Genomic DNA, 24,348 nt, shown 5'->3' with positions numbered 1-24,348 from the left:
TCTTTGTGCTCAAGGCTAGCACTCTACCACTTGAGCCACAACACAACTTCTGTTTTTCAGTGGTTAACTGTAGATAAGAGTCTTGTAAGGACTTTTCTGCCTGGGCTGGCTTTGAACTGTGATCCTCAGATCTCAGCCTCCTGAGTAGCTAGTATTATAGGCTTGAGCCACCAATGCCTGGCCAAGGCTAATAATTTTAAGACAAAAACATCTTCCAAAAAGTAAGCAAAGCCCAATGTAATGGTAGTTTATAGAAATAATTTATACAAATCCTTTAAAAATAAGATGTTTAACCTATGTGTGGTTTTTCAAATTAAAAGAAGTGCTGCTTCTCACTTATTATACTGGCCAATGTTAAAAGCATATAGGGAAATAGACACATGTTGACAGGAAGTAAAATAGTATAAACTTTAATAATGAGTGGATCTGGTATTTCCCCTAACTTTTAAATATGTATTCTTGGGCCCACCAATTCCTCTTTTGGAAAATTACACAGAAGTGATTTTTACAAGGTACTCAATATAGCGATGTCAACAGTAACAGTAAAAGTATTGGAAACAACTTTTTCAGAATACAGAGGGAGGACCACACAGCTTGTAAAAGAATGCAGTAGCTCTACCTGCTTAATATGAGATGCTCTCCAAGATGAAGTATTAAGTGGCAAAGGGTTCAGAAAATGCATAGAGTATATTTTCATTTGCACAGAAAAAGATAGTACATGTATATCCTTGTACATGGGTGAAAAAAGTTTACGAAGAATACATAAGAAACTAGGTTACTGTGATCACTTCTGCAGAGAATACCTGTGGGAAAAGATGGAAGAAAGACTTATATTTCACTCACTGTATGCCTGGTTTATTGGTCATAGGGATTTGAACCCAGGTTCTCTTACTGCTGAGCCACACTTCTAGCCCTGTTTGCTGCTGGTCATTTTTTTTTGTTGTTTTCTTGGCCAGTCCTGGGGCTTGGACTCAGGGCCTGAGCACTGTCCCTGGCTTCTTTTTGCTCAAGGCTAGCACTCTGCCACTTGAGCCACAGCGCCACTTCTGGCCATTTTCTGTATATGTGGTGCTAGGCAATCGAACCCAGGGCTTCATATATACGAGGCAAGCACTCTTGCCACTAGGCCATATTCCCAGCCCCGCTGCTGGTCATTTTTGAGATAGGGTGTCATCATCTGCCTGGCTGTACTCCCGTGCATAGTTCATCTATGCTAGGCTCCCCAGGAGCTAGGATGACAGGCACATGCCACTGCATCCAACTCCTTGTGGAGAAGGAGTCTTGCAAAGGTTTTTCTGCCTGAACTTCAACTGCAATTCCAACAAGTAGCTAGAATTATAGGCGTGAGCCACCAGTGCCTGGCTTCACTGTACACTTTTGCGTCCTACAAACTTATGTGTATGATACATTTTCAGCTGAAAGATAAACCTACTTAGTAACTATATAAAAAAAAAAGAGTTACAGCAGCAAACATTTTCATGGATGGAATGGAAACATACCTACCCATAGGTTTTGGTAATGGAAGGGGAAGAAGGTCCAGGTTAACACACACAAAAACTCTGGTAATTAGGTCAGGCTATAAAGCATTTATTTGTGGGCTGAGAAGAGGCATTCAAAAATGGATGAAGACTAAGAGAAATAGGGAGAGCTGCTTCAGATTATTAAGAGCCTTGCAAATTAGGCTGAGTAATTTTAACTTGATGAAACAGCTAGAAGAAAGTCATAGAGAAGAATAATGGTATGTAAAGAGTTAAGTGATTATTCCGATGATGGTAAAATAAGTTAACAAAGGGCCATCTTATAGCCAAAAGTAATTATTGAGGTAGGCGGTGAAGATTGCCTGAACCATACTTTGAGCTTGGTGGCAGGAAAAGAGATTAGAAGATAAAGATGAGAGATATGTTGGGTTTTCTTTGGGGGGTAAAAGGAATGCAAATGATTGAACTCAGGGCCTTGTGCATGTACTCTTGACATTCTCAGGCCATAATAAATATTTTAAAATGGATTATACAAGACAATATATAAGACAGACTCAATAATCCTTAAGAAATTTTAAAGATGAACTATGTAACTTGACGCTACATACAGATGGAAAAAGGAAAATGGAGAACAATGGATGGAGTTGATCAAGCAATACTATACTCATAACCTGTCTTATGGATTTATATGTAATCTCTTTGTACAACTACTTCATAAAAAAATTTAAGTCTGGTGACCGTATAATACTTATTCTGATTATGCAGGCTGAGAATTTATGTAGTAGGAGCCAATTTTAAGGAAAGACAGAAATTAAAGAGTTATGAAATCTTAGAAAATATTCATTAGGCTTTTGGAATCTGAGATGCAGCAGACTTTTAACTGGAAAACGCCTATCAGAATTCTGGCTGTATCACTTGTCACTTCTGTGATCTGAGCCAACTACTGCAATCTTTGTGTCTCAAATTCTTTGTGTAAACAGTGGGAGTAAATATTTATTAAAAATTGCTAGTTTTCACAAAAAGTATCTGTAGAAAGACAGGCATGAAACTACACTGCTTGCCACTATGTTAAAAAAAAAGTTGTGTGCACAGTAGAACAGTAACAGGAATAGTTCATTACAGAGCCTTTTATAGCTTTTAAGTGCCAGTGAATGTGGCTAAAATCTACATTTTAAATAAGAAATTTTCAACAAGAATTCAATAACTTTGAATAAATATTAATAATTTTCAACAAGAAGAATTTTACCATTTGAAAAATGAAACATTAAAAATCTTATGGTAAATAATTTACAATGTTATCTTCTGATTTCTGTCACATAGCACATTATTGGATACCTAAAATAGACTTGGTAAGTATAAAATGATTTAAAGGCTCATTGATTAAAGTAAGAAAGCTTAACAGAGAAAATGAAGTTCCCTGGGGATGGCACATCAATCATATCTCAATGATGAAATCTGGTTCAAGTTTCTGTTTCAAGGACATTACATGGTACACAATTACTCTTACCAAAACTATTTTTAATATCAATAATAACAACAGCCATCTTTTCAAATGGAGTCCCTGCCTCACTGGTGGCCACCTCACTGACTGTGTGGTCTGAACTTCTCCCTCTACCCTAGCTTAACTTACTGTTCAACTAGATATTGTATCCTGGGTTAGTGTTTCCCAGTTCAGTTTCTGAAGAGGGGCATCTTTCCTGCCCTGGAATGGAAACCGCCACCAGGAATTTGTTCCAGGAAAGAACAGTGAAAAGCTTCCTAAATTTTCCATGTCTCCATTTTACTAAAACAGATTATTAGAAAGAGCTCTCAGGCTTAATTTGTCCTTCCTTAGTACTGGGTCAGGTACAAGTCAGAAAGGTACAAGTCAGAAAACCCTTCTAAAGACAAGAGTTCATGTCAAAAATAAAATTATGTCTTTAAGGGTATACTCAACAAGTAAGTCTTTTGCTTTATGTGAGAGAAGTCAACTCTCTCTGCATATAGAGCTATGAGCCAGGGCTGTAGATCAGTGAGGGAACATTTGACTTGCATGTGCAAGGGCCTGGCTTCAATCCCTAGCACTGCAAGAAACAAACAAACAACAAAAAAAATAAACAAGAGTGAAGTATTAAAATATTACAAACTATTAATATGGCTTAATACTATTTATGTTAGCAAGGCATTAAAAAATCCAAAGGAAAATTGATACATTAAAAAATTTTGGTTCTAATATTATTACTGTGACTATATTAATGATATAACAGGGCCTTGATTTAGGCTATTTCTCTCTTTCTAGTTCTTACAACATCCATAAATTCTTTCCTCTAAACTTGGGATATTTGGTTTCACATGGAATTTTAAAAACTAATAAAATGATAAAAAAAAACAACAGTAATTGAATGGATACAACTTGAACTTGAAATATTAAAAATTAAAAATCAATCAATAAGCCAGGTGCTAGTGACTCACACCTGTAATCCTAGCTACTCAGAAAGCTGAGAACTGAAAATCGTGCTTCAAAGTCAACTCTGGCAGGAAAGTTCATGTATCTCCAGTTAACCACCAAAAAGCCAGAATGAAGGCATGGCTCAAGTGGTAAAGCACTGGCCTTGAACAAAAAAGCTCAGAGATGGCGCCCAGGTCCAGAGTTCAAGCCTCAGGACCCCCCCAACCCCCCTAACACACACACACACACAAATCAATCAACAATAATATTAGCTAAGAGGAAGGCAGAATGGAAGGAAGAAAAGAGGCATGAAAGGAAGCCTAGGAAGAATAAAATTCTAATTTAAAGAAAACATAGTATTGTTTTATACAGGTACGTTTTGAAACACACACTTTAGCTTTAAAAATGGTTAGTTGACTACCTCTACTTAATCAAAAACTACATGCTCACGTTTCTGTCACAATGGTTAAAATAATTCTTTGTGGGAGAAACAAACATTAAAAGAATATGTGTTCAAATGGAGCCAGGATGGTGGACTAGAAGCAAGCAAGCAAGCACTTTCAGTCAAGGGTAAGTGGACATTTTAATGAGGTTATGCTAAGTCATTTTCCTTGGAAATCACAATGGCCCAGTCAGTGTCTACTTAGAACATGGTGTGGCCCCAGCAGAATGCCACTGAAACAAGCTAATTGAAAAATACTGCACCGAGATTCAGGATGGAGATACAGATCTGACTGGGGCTTGCTGTCCCTTCAAGACTGGTGGCCCATGCAGCCAGCTTAGTCAGAAGACTGAACAGGCACTAACAACTGAGTGAAGGGACTGGGCCATAGAGAACAAGCAGCTCTCAGCCTCCTGAGTAGCTAGGACTACAGGCATGAGCCATCAGTGCCTAGTGAAAGCTCACAATTCTTTAGCAACGGACTCCAAAGATGTTGAACAAGATAAATGCTAGACAAAGAATTCAAAAGATTGATTTTTTTAAAAGGTCAATGATTCTAAGAGAGAAAAGAAAACCCAGTTGAATGAATTAAGAAGACAATACAGGATATAAATCAGAAGTTCAATAAAAATTTAATTTTGCAAGGGGAAAAGAACCCCAGAAACTTTGGAAACAAAAGTCCCTAAGTCAAATTAAAACTCACTGGAAAACATCACTAATAAAATATGCTAAGCAGATGAGAGAATTCCAGGCTTTGAAAATAAGGTTAATGAATTAGAACATTCAAACAGTAATAAGAAAAAAAAATCATGCAAGACCCCTGGAACATGATTAAAAGATGTGCATGTGCGCACACACACACACACACACACACACACACACACACACACACACTATTTTTTCCTGTGTCAAGGCAATCAGATATACCCTACAGGAACAGAAAACTCATGGAGTAAAATAGTAGAAAATTGGGGCTGGGAATGTGGATTAGGAATAGAGTACTTGTCTACCATGCAGGAAGCCCTGGGTTTGATTCCTCAGCACCACATAAACAGAAAAAGCTGAAGTGGCGCTGTGGCTCACGAGGTAGAATGCTAGCCTTGAACAAAAGAAGCCAGGGACAGTGCCCAGGCCCTGAGTCCAAGCCCCAGGACTGGCCAAAAAAAAAAAGTAGAAAAACCTCAGGAAATATCCAGGTCTAAGTGGTATTTAGAACTCCAAGTAAACATGACCAGAAAAGAACCTCTCCCTGACATATAATGGTTAAAATGCCATGGGTATAGAACAAATAATATAAAAGCTCCGAAAGGGAAGCACCAAGCCATTTATAAAAGCAAGTGCATGTGAATAAAAGCAAATTTCTCAAGAGAAACTCTATAGGCCAAGTGATCTTAAAATAATATATTTCAAGAAAATAATTGTCAACTTAGATTACAATATCTAGACCCTTCAGAATTGAAGGAAATATAAAGACCTTCCATCACAAACATAAACTAAAGGAATTCATGACCACTAAGAACTATGGAAGATACTAAAAGGAATCCCATAGGAGAAGAGGAAGTTAAACACAACCACAAGAGGAAAGAATAATCTGACTAGAAGTATAGATAAGCAAATGAGAATTATGAACAAGCATTAATTAACAGATACAACCTTTACATTCTTGCCATAAATGTAAATGGTCCAAATTCTCCAATTAAAAGAATAGTGCAGTGGACTGGATTATAAACAAGATCCAGCTGGGCATAGGTGGCTCACGCCTATAATCCTAACTACTCTGGAGGCTGAGATCTGAGGACTATGGTTCAAAGCCAGCCTGGGCAAGAAAGTATATGAGATTCTTATCACCAAAAAACTACAAAATGACAACAACAAAACAATAATCAAGGGGCTGGGGATATGGCCTAGTGGCAAGAGTGCTTGCCTCGTATACATGAGGCCCTGTGTTCAATTCCTCAGCACCACATATATACAGAAAACGGCCAGAAGTAGCGCTGTGGCTCAAGTGGCAGAGTACTAGCCTTGAGCAAAAAGAAGCCAGGGACAGTGCTCAGGCCCTGAGTCCAAGCCCCAGGACTGCCCCCCCCCCCCAAAAAAAAAAAAACACAACAAAACCAAAAGCTGGAAGTGGAAATAGAGCTATGGCTCAAGTGGCAGAGCACTAGCCTCGAGCACAAAAGCTCAGAGACAGTGGTCAGGCCCTGAGTTGACGTCTCAGGACCAGCACCCAAAACAACAACAACAAAAAGTTACCCCCACAAAACAAAACAAAACAAAAATCCTACAAGTTCCAAGGATTTTTTTTTTTTTTTTTTTTTGGCCAGTCCTGGGCCTTGGACTCAGGGCCTGAGCACTGTCCCTGGCTTCTTCCCGCTCAAGGCTAGCACTCTGCCACTTGAGCCACAGCGCCGCTTCTGGCCGTTTTCTGTATATGTGGTGCTGGGGAATCGAACCTAGGGCCTCGTGTATCCGAGGCAGGCACTCTTGCCACTAGGCTATATCCCCAGCCCCCCAAGGATTTTTTTTTGCCTACAAAAAACAAATCTCATTGGCAAAGACATACACAGTTTGAAAAACAAAAGGATGGAAAATGGTATTTCAAGCCAACAGACGTGTAAGCAAGCAGGTACGTTTTCTTACATCTGAAAAAAGATTTTAGGCCAATATTAGTCATTAACAAAGAAGGATACTACATATTGGTAAAGGAAATACATCAGAAAGATACCATAAAGGCTGTGCATGTGTTTAAGTAGTAGAAAACAAAGCCCTGAGTTCCAACATCAGTACCAATTAAAAAAGTGTGTGTGTGTGTGTGTGTGTGTGCGCGTAGTACCCAGTACAACAGTAGGTGATCTCAATACCTAATTCTCAAAAAATAGATCTTTGAACAAAAAAAAAAAATCAAAAAAGGAGCTTCATAGTTAAACCATAAAGTAGATTTAACAGGTATCACAGGATGTTCCATTCAACACCTGCAAACTATGCACTTTTGCAGCAACTGCCTCTAAAATAGATCATATAGGACATAAAGCAAATCAGAGACCATGTACTCCAATATTGCTTGTACTCCATCATTTTTCAAAGGAAATTTTAAGCAGGGGAAAAGAAGAGAAAGCCTTCAAAAGAGCACTGCCACTTCTCAAGTAGAACAATATCAGTAAGGCCCATGGAATTCTATTGGAGAAAGTATCTTTCAAAACGGAGGATAAAATGAAAACCTTTACAGACATGTAGGTTTTAGGAGAGTTTATTACAATCTATTCAGTGAAGGACTTCCCAAAGACAGAAAAGTATACCAGAGGGGGAAAAAGTGAGATGAAAGACAGTACAAGGTTCAAACAAATACTCCACCTATAAAACGGTAACAGAACTATAATGAAAAGACAATTAAAACATATGATGAAAATGCATAAAAGTTTAGAAGCATGTTTCCTTTGAGTTTTTTTTTTTTTTTTTTTTGGCCAATCCTGGGCCTTGGACTCAGGGCCTGAGCACTGTCCCTGGCTTCTTCCCGCTCAAGGCTAGCACTCTGCCATGTGAGCCACAGCGCCGCTTCTGGCCGTTTTTTCTGTATATGTGGTGCTGGGGAATCGAACCTAGGGCCTCGTGTATCCGAGGCAGGCACTCTTGCCACTAGGCTATATCCCCAGCCCCTCCTTTGAGTTTTGATTAGGAACAGACAGAGGAAAAAAGAAGGTCTTCAACCCTGAAATGTCCTATATAATGACTTACATGAACTTTCATTTTCTGTTTTCATGATCTACTGGCACAATAAGGAAAAATGCGAAGAAACAATATAATATGCCCTAATTGATCTTTTAAAATAAATAGGTCTGGGTCCATACATGAATTTCAGTAAACGGCTAAAGTAATTCAGCACATTTTCTTCTTAGAAAGGCAGTAATGTCTAGTAGAAAAATCACTAGATAAGGACTAGATGACACAGTCTCTCAATTAAATGACTAAGTTGTCTTAAGCAACTCTTGTAAGTATACTAAATCTCTTGAACCCTAATTTTATCTACTAAATGCAAATACTAATAACTGTCCTTTATCTCTTGAGATGTTTGTAACTATCAAATCATAATGTAAACAGGCTGAGAAAATTAAAAACAAAAACAACAACAACAAAGAAAACAGTTGTTAGAATTTGGATATAAAGATTTGCCCCCCCCCCCAAAAAATAAAGATTTGCCCCAAACTGTATTGAAGGCTTGGTGGCCAATGCAAACAGTATTCAGAGCTGTGGCTTTCCAAAAAATTAGTATTATCTTTAAGTACTTGTACAAAGGGGCTTTAATTTAACATGCCAGTTTATGAATACAGTGCACTTTGATCAATGCCACTCCTTCCAGTATTGTTTAGAGTTGAGCTTTTGAGAAGCAACTGGATGGAGATTGTCAGGGTCTGCCTTCACTGAGGGATCCACCCACTGATGGTTTTGAAATCTGAACAGGCTACTGGGAGGCAATGGAAGTGAGGAAAGTGGAGTCTGGTTGGAGGAAGCAGACCGCTGGAAGGCAGGAAATGTGTTTGAATGGTCTATCTGTCCTGGTCTTTCCTCCTCTATGCTTCCTGCCACCATGAGATAATTAATTTGGGTCCTCTACACACTTTTACTATAATGTTCTATTTTACTCCAGCTTAGAAATAATTGAGTTGTCTGACCACGGCCCAAAGTAAGTTTTTTTCTCTATTAAGTTCATGTTTTCTCAGGAATCTGTCATAGTGCCAAAAAGCTAACATACATAGCAGCTTAGATTTCATAACCTGGAATTTAGGGGTTGTTTCTTGTTTTTTATTTTTGGTCAGTCCTGGGGCTTGAACAGGGCCTGAGCACTGTCCCTGGCTTCTTTTTGCTCAAAGTGAGCACTCTACCACTTGAGCCACAGTTCCACTTCTAGCTTTTTCTACTTACATAGTGCGCTAAGGAATTGAACCCAAGGCTTCAAGCATGCTAGGCAAACACTCTACCACTAAGCCACATTCCCAGCGCTGAATTTAAAGATTTTTGTTACAACGGAGCTGAGATTATGCCCAAAGGAAAAAACAAAACAACCTGAATATATGAATATACAAAGGTCAAATTCTAACAGTCTTCAATTTTACTAGAAGTGTTTTTGTTTTTGGAGGTTCTGGGGATCAAACCCAGGGCCTTACACATGCTACATCCTTCATACATTTTTCAATTTCACTTTAAATAGCGTTATTTAGAAAATGGAATAATTGTTATCAGACATGGATAAACAGGGATTATTTTGAGAAAAATATGAAACATTAAGAAATGCTTTAGGGCTGGAAATATGGCCTAGTGGCAAGAGTGCTTGCCTCGTATACAGGAAGCCCTGGGTTCAATTCCCCCGCACCACATATATAGAAAACAGCCAGAAGTGGTGCTGTGGCTCTGGCAGAGTGCTAGCCTTGAGCAAAAAGAAGCCAGGGACAGTGCTCAGGCCTTGAGTCCAAGGCCCAGGACTGGCAAAAAAAAAAAAAAAGAAAAAAGAAAAGAAATGCTTTAAAAGGTATCATTTCAGTCTACAATGAGATCACTTCTTATTTTCAGGAGAGAAAACTAAAGAATGCCTTATGCTCTCCCAGAAAAGGAGAAAAAATACCCTGTCAACTTACTCATTCCACATTTTCTCCATAACAAATAATAGTCTGCACTTAAACTGTTCTTCTTAAACTGAAGAGGACAATATCAAAATTGAACTTTTCTGATTTAGCCTCAGTACAGACACAGGATGGTTAACAAGAAATTAAGCTGGGTGCCAGAGGCTCATGCCAGAAATCCTAGCCACTCAGGAGGCTGAGATCTGTGGACAGCAGTTCTAAGCCAGCCTAGACATAAAAGTTTTTGAACTTCTCATCTCTAATTAACTATCAAAAAGCCAGGAGTGGAGCTGTGGCTCAAGTGGTGGAGTGCTAACTTTAAGCAAAAGAGTTCAGGGACAGCACCCAGTCATTGAGTTCAAGCCCTAGGACTGTCACAAAAAGCAAGCGAGAGAGTGAGCAAGAGAGAGACAAAGAAAGAGCAAGAGAGAGAGAGAGAGAGAGACAGAGACAGAGAGGGAGGGAAGGAGAAAGGTAGGGAGGGATAGAGGGAGACATCTCATTCATTAAAACAAACACAAACACTGAAGAAAAGAAGCTTTTTACTTATTGTTTTGTTTAATTTTGGCTTTTCTGTAGCCCAGGTGGCTTCAAACTTGCAACCCTTCTGCTTTAGTACTAGGATTACTTCTCCAAATGGTAGAATTATAGGCACGTATCACCACACTTGACTATCTTTCAATATATAAAATAACTTCTGGGCTGGGAATGTAGGCTTAGTCCTAGTCTGCTTGCCTAGCATGCATGAAACCCTGGGTTCAATTCCTCAGTATCACATAAACAGAAAAAGCCAGAAGTGGCTCTGGGGCTCAAGTGGTAGAGTGCTAGCCTTGAGGCAAAGAAGCTCAGGGACAGTGCCCAAGCCCTGAGTTCAAGCCCCAGAACTGGCAAACTAATAATTTCAGTCACATATATAACAATGTAAGTTTTTCATATTCAACCACTTTGGAGAAACACAATATAAAAATATAATGTAGGGCTTGTTGCTACAGGCAGGCTACTCATGAAGCTAGAATCGGGCAAATGGTGGTTTGAGGTCAGTCCTTTTGGTTTTAGTTCTCTTTTGGATAGGGTCTCAAGACTTTTTTGCTTGGGACTGGCCTTGGACCATGATGCTCTACCTATAATTCCTATGCCTCCCTTATAACTGAGCTAATAGATTCTCCATGGCTGGAGAAGCTAGGATTATATGTGTATACAATTATATCCAGCCAGAAATGATGTGCTGTAATGTTATAATATTTTCCTACATAAAATATTAATGCCCGAAGATCTACATACCTGAATATTGTCCTTGCTCCAAGTATGTGGTGTTTTATTGGCAAGTAATTTCAGATCTTGAATAGCAAGTCTCTTTACTGCTTTCCTTGGATCATTTTTCAAATATTGCAGCAAAAGCTGAATCTATAAAGGAAGTTGTATCACCCCATAAATAATACTGTCACCGAAATTATCATTATGCACAATGAAACCACCTCATTTGTACAACTAATGTATGCTAAGAAAAAAAAAACCCAATATCACCAGGGATGAAGTACTATTTAGTAAAACTTAAGATTTGAGCAAGAACTCCCTTCAAATCAAAACTGTCTTTTGTTCACATTAGCGGCATAGCCAGGTTTGGGCCTTGTTCTCCTTGTGTTGAAAATACTACCTTCTATATAAGGTTCTAACACAGCGACTATCATTAAGAGACATTCCTTTATTGCCACGAACTCCCCAACAACTCATTTTTCTCCAGAGCTTCCAAGAACCTATACTATGAATTTAAAGAAAAAAAGAATTCAACTGATTTTTCTTTTTTCGGGGGGGGGGGGAGGTGTCATGGGGCTTGAACACAGGACCTGGGTACAGTCCCTGAGCAATTTTGCTCAAGGCTATTGCTCTACCACTTTGAGCCAAAGCGCCACTTCCAGTTTGTTAGTAGTTAAGAGTTTCAGAAACTTTCCTGCCTGGGTTGGCTTTGAACTGTGATCCTCAGATCCAGCCTCCTGAATGCTTAGAGGTGTGAGCCACCAGCACCCAATGCAACTGACCTTTATGAGAAAAAGGAACCTTAGGGGCTGGGGATATGGCCTAGTGGCAAAAGTCCATGCCTCGTATACATGAAGCCCTGGGTTCAATTCCCCAGCACCACATATACAGAAAACAGCCAGAAGTGGCACTGTGGCTCAAGTGGCAGAGTGCTAGCCTTGAGCAAAAAGAAGCCAGGGACAGTGCTCAGGCCCTGAGTCCAAGGCCCAGGACTGGCAAAAAAAAAAAAAAAAAAAAAGAAATCTTAAAATCACCAACTACTAAGAGCTACTTCCTCATTTTTTTATCATATGTATTTTGCAAGTTTACCGAATAAGAATAAGAAGGCCAAAAAGGTTAGGATTACCTGCTTAGGTGTATCAACCAAAGATGAAGCTGCAAGCAGAGTAAAAGTGTGCAAAGAAACAATCACCATTTTGGTGGAAGGATAGGATGTGACTAGTTGTTGTAAAAGCTGACGAGCACTGGATGCCAAGATAGCATCATGGTGCATGTGCTGTAGGATGGGGATCAACTTCAGCTTCAAGTCTACAGGTGTAGCTAAACCTAGACACAAAAAGAATTTCCAGAGGTCTGATGATCATTCTTAACAACGGTACAGACTTAGCAAAACTGCTCATTTGAAAACAAACAGCATAACATCGCTTATAACATTAAAGATAATTGTGCTACAACGATTCTGTAAGCTCAAGGTTTTTCTCCCCCCACCCCCGAAGTATTATCTTATTAATGATGATAAAAGTACATGTCATCCAGGCACTTATACTTCACACGTGGAATCCTAGCTACTCTGGAGGTAGAGATAAAAAAAAATCACAGTTCAAGGTCAGCCTAGGCAATAAGACTTCAAACTATTTTAACCTAGTATCTGGATACAGTGGTACATGCCTGTCATCCTATCTACTCACGAGGCTGGGAGAGGGAATACTGGGATTCTAGGCCAGTTGTGGTTAAAAAAAAAAATCTGTTGCAATGCCATCTCAAGAGGAAAAGCTAGATGTGGTAGCATATTATCAGCTATGGCTGAAAGTGAAAATAGGATGATTGTCATCTAGGCCAGCCTAGGCAAAAGCGTAAGACTATCTCAAAAATAACCAGAGCAAAAAGGTCTGGAAGCCTGGCTCAAGCAGTACAGTGCCTATCTAACAAGCATGAAGTCTTGAGTTCAAACTCCAATACCACACATACATATACACACTCACTCAAAAAAAAACCCCAAAACAGTACATATTGACAGTAGAATTTACCCCCTCCCCCAAAGGCACAGTAGAAAGTGGTCTTATTTGCTACCTATTTCTTTCTTTTTTTTTTTTTGGCCAGTCCTGGGCCTTGGTGTCCCTGGCTTCTTCCCGCTCAAAGCTAGCACTCTGCCACTTGAGCCACAGCGCCGCTTCTGGCCTTTTTCTGTATATGTGGTGCTGGGGAATCGAACCTAGGGCCTCGTGTATCCGAGGCAGGCACTCTTGCCACTAGGCTATATCCCCAGCCCTATTTCTTTTCACATTATGTTAAAAACATTATAAACATATACAGTAGCTACAATTTGATTAAATTAACAATATTATTTTCAGTAACTTAATCAAAATCAGGATGTGAACAGACAGTGTGAGCAGCTCTGAAGTCCTTTGTATAGAAATGCCTTTCCTTGATTAAATAATACAGTTAAGAATCCACAAAATCTAACACCAATGTATCATTTCCTCTCAACATTGGACCTAAATACCTTTCTTCTATAACATAGCTTTGTGGGGATAAAGAACAAAAATTTATCAACTATAATACACTATAAATCATGCTAAAGATAATTAATACTCTGTAGACCGTTGGCTTTCCCACTGTGACATAACTGTAGTTATGAACATAAGATAGCATTTGATAAGCAATGTTGGTTTGTATTAACAAGCTCTCTTTATCATTTAGGCTTGGTCTAAGCAGAGAGCTCCAGCAGGAAATGCAAGAATGAAATCAGAGTACTTATTCCCTAGTTTCTTCCCTGCGGTCACATGATGCTCATCATGTGATATTATTTTGATCTTTAGGATACAGAACACATTTCACACACTGACAATTCTGTCTGTCAAAACTCTCCTCTTGGCTTCTGCTTTTCACTTGGTTCCTGGTTTCTTTCTTCTTTCTCTGGTTCTTCCTTCTTCATCCCTTTCAGTCTCCTCTTCTATCCATATTTTGATTTTTGGCATTCCCTTAAAATGGCAGTAAATTTTCTCCTCATCCTTTGTACCTTTTCTAAAATGATATAATCCCTTGGTATCCATTATTAACTAAATACTAAAGACACATCCCTCTTCTCCATCCCAGAACATATTATAACCCATGACTCACTGGTTATCTCTACTGGGGTATCTTAGAAGCATTTTATACTTAATAGAGTCTAAAGAGAACTTCTAATCTCACCCCAAAAGTGCATCTCTAAAAATTTTCCCATCACAGTAATTATGGCTCCTCAGATTTCAGAGTGTGTCTCCACATCTTATGATCCAGTTTCTAAATTTATAGTAAATCTTATTGGTTATACTTCTAAAATATAACCCAAATCTGACTATGCCATCCCACTTGTTATCATGTTGATCCATTTCCACTACCATCTCTTGACTGAAATTGTTCTAAGACTCTCCTAAGCATTTCCCTTACTCCAGGCCTTCCTCATGGCAGAGTGTGGCATGTTTCTTGATGAGATATTATCTAATACAGCAGACACTCAATTTAAAAAAAAAAAAAGCTCGGGCTGGGGATATGGCCTAGTGGCAAGAGTGCCTGCCTCAGATACACGAGGTCCTAGGTTCGATTCCCCAGCACCACATATATAGAAAATGGCCAGAAGTGGTGCTGTGGCTCATGCGGCAGAGTGCTAGCCTTGAGCGGGAAGAAGCCAGGGACAGTGCTCAGGCCCTGAGTCCAAGGCCCAGGACTGGCAAAAAAAAAAAAAAAAAAAAAAAAGCTCAATTAAAATGGACACTGGTGGCTCATGCCTATAGTCCTAACTACTCAGGAGACTGAGATATGAGCATAGCAGTTCAAAACCAGCTCCAGCAGAAAAGTCTGTGATTCTCATCTTCAATTAACTACCAAAAAAAGCAGCAGTGGAGCTGTGGCTCAAGTGTTAAGAGTGCTAGCCTGTGCCCAAGCCCTGAGTTCAAGCGCCAGTACTGTTACAAAACAAAAACAAACTGAAACAAAAACTTCTCAACGAATGATGCTTCCTTCCTGTATCATGAAGATAACAACCCTTTCTACAAGCATGCATTTCCGGCAGAAGAAAAGCACATGAATAAAAAGGAACAGGATAAAGCTCAACGGCAGTATCTTGGTCCTCAGTTAAATGTTATTTCTATTGTTTGTGCAATGTAAGCAAGTTCACTCCTTTTCAACTGAAAGAGTTTAAAGCAGGTAAAATATAACTTACCCTAAAAAAATTCATAAGTCAGAAAGGTACAATAGTATAGTGATTAAAATTATGATAAGGGGCATGACTTTGGATATATTATTGAGCCTTATTGTAGCCCCACTTCCTGTACTGTAAAATGGATATAAAGCATTTTCTATCCAAGGCAGCCACATTACATAATCCAAAAGAATGCCATTTATAAGCATACAAAGAAAATAGTGTTCTTTAGAGTTGTGCAATGCTGTAGACTCAGAGCTGCCTTTAATGAATGAATATGAGGTTAATACACAAGGGATTTAGAAAGTGAAATTAGAAAAATAGGTCCCTATAGCCTATCATAAGGGATTTGGGTCTGATTCTAGTTGCATCTGGAAGACACTGGAAAAACATTAGCAGAGAGCCCCAAAGCTCCTAAGGAACACTATTTTCTACCAGATCAGAACATTTTCCTATTCATCTTCATGCCTTACTCCTTCCCTTTTCCATGTCTCACTGTATCAGAGGGTTTCACTGACAAATTCATGTAAAATACAAATATCCCTCTTCCTACCCTGCATTGATTACTGGGACTTTCTACCCTTCATATCTCCCTTTTTCTCCATCATGTTAGTTATGTCATCTCTGTACTTGGCTATTGCCTATTCCTTCTCTCAGAATGAATATCAGTTACATGAGGATAAGGGCTTTGTTTTGTTCAATTCTATATCCTAAGTACTTAGAACAGTTCTAGCATATAGAAGATGTTTAATATTAACAGAACAGTAACTCCCATGTGCTAACTACTTAACATATATTATTAAGATAAATCCCATTAAGTTGGTTCATATTACTAAATAAAGCATACATACCTTGAATCATTTCACTGATTTTGTTACAGATTCCAACAGCAAAATCCCTTTGGAAAGAAAGAGAAGAAAAAACTTTGAAACCAGAAAATTAAAAGTTGCTGAAGTTTTCTAAGAACTTAAAATAGAACACAATTAGCAGAGGAGGAATACAATACTCCAAATCATAATGAATCTGCCAGGGTAAGGTATCAGACAAGCAACAGAAAAACAAATGAGAGGAAAAACAAAAACCCCCCAAAACTTCCAACTACCAAATAGGCTCATGTCAACACCACTCTAATATGACCTTTAAAGAAAGATTCTCTGATTTGTGAATGTTGCTGAAATTATATCTCAGCCTCCTGTGTAGCTGGATTACAGGTCTGAGCCAGTGGCACTTGACTAGGACCTGATCAAGAAGAATCTAACAACTGGCTAGTGCCACAGAGCTGCTGACCCTTTCTGAGGGAGATAGCTCAGTTCACCAGCTACCACTAGAGGGCACCAATCTCACTGACAATGCCTGCCTGGTGTCCCTAGAGGCATTTGGAGCTTGCCACTCTTGCTTTTTGACCTAAGTCCTAGCTCTTTTAAAAGTACAAATTCTTTTTTTTTTTTGGCCAGTCCTGGGCCTTGGATTCAGGGCCTGAGCACTGTCCCTGGCTTCTTCCGGCTCAAGGCTAGCACTCTGCCACTTGAGCCACAGCGCCGCTTCTGGCCGTTTTCTGTATATGTGGTGCTGGGGAATCGAACCTAGGGCCTCGTGTATCCAAGGCAGGCACTCTTGCCACTAGGCTATATCCCCAGCCCCAAAAAGTACAAAATTCTTAACCTCTTAACATAGTAAGTTAGGATAATAAATTAGATATAATTATCATAGTATAGAAAGGGAGAATACAATGTGATAAATTCTTTATGTTCTATTTAACTAGTTAGTCTGACCTATCTAAAATCCAAAACCAACAAAGAATGCTAAGAGAAAAATGCATCAGTATTGATTAGGAAAAGAGGTAAGTAAACCATGGTCTCAAAATCACACATTTCATTTATCTCACACTTCAATATTTTTATTGCAAACCCTTCAGGCTTTCTTATGAACTATAGTACTTCAATTTTTTTTAAATATCACAAATGCAAGTGCATCATATTGAAGCATAGTATGTTAAAAGTTTCTACATGAACGTTAATGTATTAACTAACTCATCATCAATTCCATAAGCCAAGTTCTATGTTGTCTTAAATCATCTTCCAAAACAGATCAGAAATTCCACAGCTGAAATAAAAATAACTTGATAGCACAAGAGGAAAAGTGAACAAAAATTGATTTTCATATATAACCATTAACAGAGTGCTCGTTTTGAGCAAGAAAACTCAGGGACAGAGCCCAAACACTGTAACTATTTAGGATTATAGATGTGCACATGTGTGAATGATTTCTCAATGGACAAAGTGGCTATCCAATAAAGCTTTCTCAAACTCATCTATTCTGATCTTGTCCTTTTGGAAACCAATATTTGATGTAACCTTTCTTATCTTATGTACTTCCCCAACAAGTAAAACCTCTTGAAAAATAGTTATTCTTTCAAAACCTCTTCTTGGGATGCTCAATTATTTAAAAGCGTATGCTTACTTTGACTGTGCAGAGAAGTTCGCAGCAGCAAACACAGCAGCTTCCACTTCGACATTATCATGCGAATCCAAACTCTGACGAATACTATGATGAGCATTCTTCCTCTCAGGAATTATAGATGCCAGACTTCCCAACATCCTGAGGGAAGAGAGGAAGCCAAGAAGAATGGAAACACGGTGAACTCCAAGGCAGGAAAAAAGAACACAAAGCAGCCAGATTATCATACTATAAATTTGTAGATCATCCACACGTCTTGAGTTAATAAAGCTTAAACTGATCAGGAATCAAAACTTAAATACTTCTACATATTTCGATATATCAGAAATGATACAGTGGGCTATCTAATGAAAGCTAAATTTATAAAATAAATCATTAGGTACCAAATAGGGGCTAGAAAACAAAATTAACTTATTAAGGCATGAAATTACCAATTTGCAATGTTGCACGAAGAAGTCTATTTCAGCAGAGCATCAAGAACATGATATTTCTTTGCTACTGAGACAATTCACAAAGTAAAATAGTAAGTCTTCCCAGTCCTTTTCCCCACATCTATATATATTGATATACTTTTCCTATCTATCCTCAACAGCAAGAACAGAGCCAAAGGCACCCTTGGGGCTCACAATATCTGCAACAGCAAGGAAAAATAAAACTTGGAAAACAATATAGTATGTATTGAAAAAGCATAGGTTTGAAAATAAAAATATGTTTGCGATGTCAACTACAAAAAAGCAAAGCTTGAATAATATTTTCAGCAGAAAGGCATGTATTTTGGAAAACTGTAAAACACTGAAACAAACAAAACGTAGTATTCCTACATATCCTAATTATGATTATATAATCACCTGAACATAGGTACTATAGTTGAGCTCATATCAACAAGACAACAAAAAGGTCTAAATTTTTAATTTTTATTTAATTTCAGAAGATATAACAAATGGTCACTAATCTAATATTCTTCACCAGACTAAACTAATATTAACACATCCCTATTAATGTGTTATTATGAACTATCACGGGGCAAAATCTCCTTTTATAACTCAAGAGTACTATATTTAAAATACTATGGGTATCTTCCAGCTTGTTTTCCACTGTTGTTTCAATTTATATGTTTAACATATCAGGTAAAAAGAACATTTTTATTTCTTCTCTATTATCCCCTTGTTTTTATTTATTTATTTATTTAATAGTCCTGGGCTTGATCTCTGGGCCTGTGCATTATCCCTGAGTCTCTTTGTGCTCAAGGCTAGTGCTTTACCACTTGAGCCACAGTACCACTTCCTGCTTTTTCTGAGTAGTTTATTGGAGATAAGAGTCTCACAGACTTTCCTGCCAGGGCTGGCTTCAATCCTGATCTTAGCCTCCAGAGTAGTTAGGATTATAAGCCTGAGCCACTAGTGCCCAGCTTCTCTTTTAAATCAATCTACCTGGGCCCTGTCCCTGAGCAAACTCAAGGCTAGTACTCTACCACTTGAGCCACAGCACCACTTCCAGCTTTTTGGTAGCTTACTGGAGATAAGAGTCTCATAGACTTTCTTGCAGGATCTGGCTTCAAATCATGATCCTCAGAACTCAGCCTTCTAAGTAACTAGGATTACAGGCATAAAATACCAGTGCCTGATTTATAACGGCTTTTAAATATAAAAATTTTAACTTAAGCCGGGTCCTGTTGGCTCACACCTGTAATCCTAACTACTCAGGACACTGAGCTCTGAGGATCATAGTTCAAAGTCAGCCTGAAAAGAAAGTTCATGAGGGGATGGGGATATGGCCTAGTGGCAAGAGAGCTTGCCTCATATACATGAGGCCCTGGGTTCGATTCCCCAGCACCACATATATAGAAAACGGCCAGAAGTGGTGCTGTGGCTCAAGTGGCAGAGTGCTAGCCTTGAGCAAAAGGAAGCCAGAGACAGTGCTCAGGCCCTGAGTCCAAGGCCCAGGACAGGCCAAAAAAAAAAAAGAAAGTTCATGAGACACTTATCTCCAATTAACCACCAGAGAGTGGTGCTATATAGCTCAAAGTGGTAGAGTGCTGGCCTTGAGTGAAAGAGCTCAGCGATGGCACCCAGGACCTGAGTTCAAGCCCCACCATTGAAAAGAAAATTTAGCTTAAATTTCCTTTAAAACTTTTTGCATCAAGTGTTATATTAAAATTAAATTATTCATCTTTATTATTCAGATAAGCCTAAATAACCCTTGTTTGCAGAAAATAACTCAAAACTATAAAATTGCATGGAAATTTTTATTTATTTATTTATTTATTTAGCCATTCCTAGGGGCTTGGACTGAGGGTCTGAGCACTGTCCCTGGCTTCTTTTTGCTCAAGGCTAGCACTCTGCCACTTAAGCCACAGCACTACTTCTGGCCGTTTTCTATATATGTGGTGCTGAGGAATCAAACCCAGGGCTTCATGTATACGAGGCAAGCACTCTTGCCACTAGGACATACTCCCAGCCCATGGAAAATTCTTATAACTCAATGACCTCTGTCAAAAATAATTAAATGCATGCTGACAATTCATAACTTGTTTACCTTAGTAGCTTTCTGTTTGCATATCCAGACATATGCCATTCCACTACGTAATATTTTAAAATTAGCTATTCGCATAGACACCTAAGCATCCCCATTGTTTCCTTTTACAAAAATGTTCAATATACTTTATCTTCGTCAACTTTTTAAAAATCTTCTATATGTTACCTTGTAAGAGGTAAGTACATCTTAAATTGTACTACTGCATATATTTATTTTTTCTCTTTTCTTTCCAGTAGTTCTGGAGATTCAACCTAGTACTTCAAGCATGCTTGGCTGGATAAAGTTTTTGGTGGTTTGGGTTTTTTTTGGTGCCAGTCCTTGGACTAAGGACCTGGGTGCTGTCCCTGATCTTTTTTTGGTTCAACATTCTACCACTTCCACACACAGCTCCACTTCCAGTTTTCTGATGGTTAATTGAAGATAGGAGTCCCATGGGCTTTCCTGCCTGGGCTGGCTTCCAAATGAGATCCTCAGATCTCAGCCTTCTGAGTAGCTACCATTACAAGCAAGAGCCACCATTGCCCGCCTTTAGATAAACTTTTTGAAAGATAAAAGTCTTTTAAAATATTACACAGTGCTCAATTTATTCATCTAAAGGGCTTAGGAATGATTTTTAAAAATCTCTGAATTCTGAACAAGGAAGAACTGAAGTGGACGTGGAGAAAGTTAACTCAGGGAAAAAATAACACCCTTGACTTTCTGGTTATAAAGAGTATTGTTTAGGCACTAAAAGCCAGAAATGAAAGCTATAATTTAGGAAATTTCAAAAATACCCCCCAAATTATACATATAATTGCATAAACAGCAGAAATAAAAAGAATATGATTCAAGTATGATAGAAAGCCTACAAAGAGAAATTTTAACAAAATATCTTTAAATGCCAAGAAAAAAAGGGAAAGATTAAAGAAACTACAGTGATATCTGGTATTTTCTAATAAATTTAAATGTAAACTATCACATACATATGGGCACATAACCAAGGATGAATACTGACATAAGAAAAAGATTAAGATGGCAAGAGAGTGGGACATCTGGCTTTCGAGCTACTGTCTGCTGTAGTAGCGACAGAGGAGCGAATTTAAAATGGGTGATGTTGAGAAAGGCAAGAAGATTTTTGTTCAGAAGCGTGCCCAGTGCCACACCGTTGAAAAGGGAGGCAAGCACAAGACTGGGCCTAATTTCCATGGTCTGTTTGGTCGGAAGACAGGTCAAGCAGCTGGATTCACTTACACAGATGCCAATAAGAACAAAGGCATCACCTGGGGAAAGGATAACACTGATGGAGAACCTGGAGAATCCCAAAAAGTACATCCCAGGAACAAAAATGATCTTCGCTGGCATTAAGAAGAAGGGAGAAAAGGCAGACTTGATAGCTTACCTCAAAAAAGCTACAAATAAGTAATAGCCACTGCCTTATTTATTTATTGCAAAACAAATGTCTCATGGCTTTTAATGTGTTCCATAATTCAATTGATCTCTAATACCAGATTTCACATCATGAATGGCTGGCAGAATATTTTTGGGCAGTCCTGATTTAAGTAAAACTGGCTTATGGTTAAGTGAATGTGATCTTTAAAAAAAAATACTGTCATTTGTTCCCCTTTCTATGATATGACTGGACTTACTAATGTTCAATTTTTCAACAAGTTAGGGAATAACATCTCCGAATCTGTCAGATTGGTTTTATATTCAGATTTATATAGCTAACTATGAGAACATCTTTTAAACATGGGAGGAAATCCCTTCAATGTCTGATAATCAAGCAAAATTAACCTGCTTGAGTTTGTGATCATTAACTTGTTAAAGGCAGTGGTTGAAGATGAGGAAGCAATGTCTATATTTTTGGTCTTCACTAAGCCAATTTAATTACAATTCCCTGTCTCTGAAATCTGCCTTTTACTTATTGAAAGATATTTTAGCGTGGCTTATGTATAAATGTCAAATAAAGAATATTCAACACTTCTCACATTTTACAGTTGGTCTGTAAGTTCAGATGCTTTTAAAAGTGACTGTGATAGATACAATAGCAACTTTATTTTTGAATACTAAGACAAAGTTATAATTCAGGATTTTCTTTATGCAGCTATTCACAAGTTTTTGTGGAACTATTATGTATGTGTGATTGATAGTGGCGCTTTTTGCCAACTTCTTAGAGAAAAGGATTGAGATTTATGTGGCCATAAGACTTAAGGTAATTAAAGACAATATTACGCGAAAAAAAAAAGATGGCAAAAAATTTTTAGAAAGCTGAAACTAAGCTATGTTAGAATTTATTTAGATTTTTTTTTTTTTTGGCCAGTCCTGGGCCTTGGACTCAGGGCCTGAGGACTGTCCCTGGCTTCTTTTTGCTCAAGGCTAGCACTCTGCCACTTGAGCCACAGTGCCACTTCTGGCCGTTTTCTGTATATGTGGTGCTGGGGAATCGAACCCAGGGCCTCATGTACACAAGGCAAGCACTCTTGCCACTAGGCCATGTCCCCAGCCCCGCTATGTTGGAATTAACCAAGTTGTTACGTCAGAATTCTTACCTACCCAAGAGGGATTTTTTTTCAAACTCAAGTTTGATAACAATTTAGAATCCAAATAGAACAATAGACGTTAACTGGAATTTACTGTATGCGATGATTAGCATTTTTTTCAAAGTACTAAAAACAAAAACAAATATTTAAAATGACAAGCTGGGAATATGGCTTAGTGATAAGAGGGCTTGCCTAACATGCACGAGGCCCTTGGTTCAATTCCTCAGTACCACATAAACAAACAACAACAACAAAAACACAATAAAATGACAAAAGTAAGTATATATTGCCTTTTTGGTATACACATCACAGCTGAATCATAAAGTGAATTACTAGAGCAATGCTATACCAGAGAATTACTAGAGCAATGTTATACCGGAGTGTGATGGCTCTTGCCACAGGGTCGTTACTGTGAATCACAGAGAAAATCCTCTTCACAAATTCATCCACATTTAAAATCTTCTCCAAATGCTTCTCACTTTGTTGGGTAACTTTAAGAACACACAGTCTTAGGAAGTTGTTTCTAGGAAAACCAGAGATAAATAAAAATAAATTAGGTCACTTCAGGAAAGAAATATTTACTTTGAGGTTAAAGACATGCTGATATTAAGTGTTCATAGCAGGTAAATGTTCAGTCTTAAAATCTGTCTCATTACTAAAAGAATTACCTGAAGTCTACACTTTAGGTGGATACTGAGCTAGAGCAGTAACCTATGGTCTACAGTGTTGCTATAAGTTATCTATGACAAAAGGAAAAACCTGGAGTCAAACTAAACCTCTTCAATCACCCTGTAACCAAAGCCAAGAGGTTCTATGGTCTTCCTCCTCTCTCCAGCTAATCCCATCACTTCTTTTCTCTGTCAAGTCAGATTTGGTGTATACATATACATATACATATATACTTATATTCACATACCTACATGTTTCAGAAACTTCTCAGGACATGCATCTCATGTTATATTCCACTATATTAAGTCAGAAAGTTCTCAGAACAAACTACACAAAGCAAAAGATTTCCAATATACACATTACTATATCAGGGTTCTTCTCTTGGGATGAATCTTGTTCCCCAACACAAGTATTCTCCAAAGCATTCACTTCACTTTTTTTTTTGGCCAGTCCTGGGCCTTGGACTCAGGGCCTGAGCACTGTCCCTGGCTACTTCCCGCTCAAGGCTAGCACTCTGCCACTTGAGCCACAGCGCCGCTTCTGGCTGTTTTCTGCATATGTGGTGCTGGGGAATCGAACCTAGGACCTCATGTATCCGAGGCAGGCACTCTTGCCACTAGGCTATATCCCCAGCCCTCACTTCACTTTTGCTAAGATAGTCTTTGACACCAAAGTGTGACACAATGAAATATGAATGCACCAAAATGATAACTAACCATGTGGAAAAGTTAAAGGGCAAAAAGGAGAAGACCATAAATGATACAAAACAACAAC

At 38.5% G+C, this 24,348-nt stretch overlaps 1 protein-coding gene and 1 pseudogene across 1 annotated transcript in view; one reads left to right on the top strand and one right to left on the bottom strand.

The window, feature by feature from the left end:
- The window catches only part of Ints7 (integrator complex subunit 7), a 63,627-nt gene that overhangs the window by 31,537 nt on the left and 7,742 nt on the right, over window positions 1-24,348 (bottom strand). Inside the window, exons 3-7 of the mRNA XM_048356791.1 lie at window positions 23,282-23,428; window positions 17,855-17,992; window positions 16,246-16,292; window positions 12,341-12,540; window positions 11,242-11,364 (exon numbers count right to left, since the gene is read on the bottom strand). Of these exons, the coding sequence (XP_048212748.1) occupies window positions 11,242-11,364; window positions 12,341-12,540; window positions 16,246-16,292; window positions 17,855-17,992; window positions 23,282-23,428 (655 nt within the window). The remainder of the gene's footprint in view (window positions 1-11,241; window positions 11,365-12,340; window positions 12,541-16,245; window positions 16,293-17,854; window positions 17,993-23,281; window positions 23,429-24,348) is intronic.
- LOC125359201 lies at window positions 21,441-22,037 on the top strand (annotated as a pseudogene).

The sequence above is a fragment of the Perognathus longimembris genome, chromosome 11 (genome assembly GCF_023159225.1).
Source record: "Perognathus longimembris pacificus isolate PPM17 chromosome 11, ASM2315922v1, whole genome shotgun sequence".
NCBI classification, from domain to species: Eukaryota; Metazoa; Chordata; class Mammalia; order Rodentia; family Heteromyidae; genus Perognathus; species Perognathus longimembris.
The sequence above is the reverse complement of the archived record's forward strand: the minus strand, read 5'-3'. Positions and strand labels throughout refer to the sequence as shown.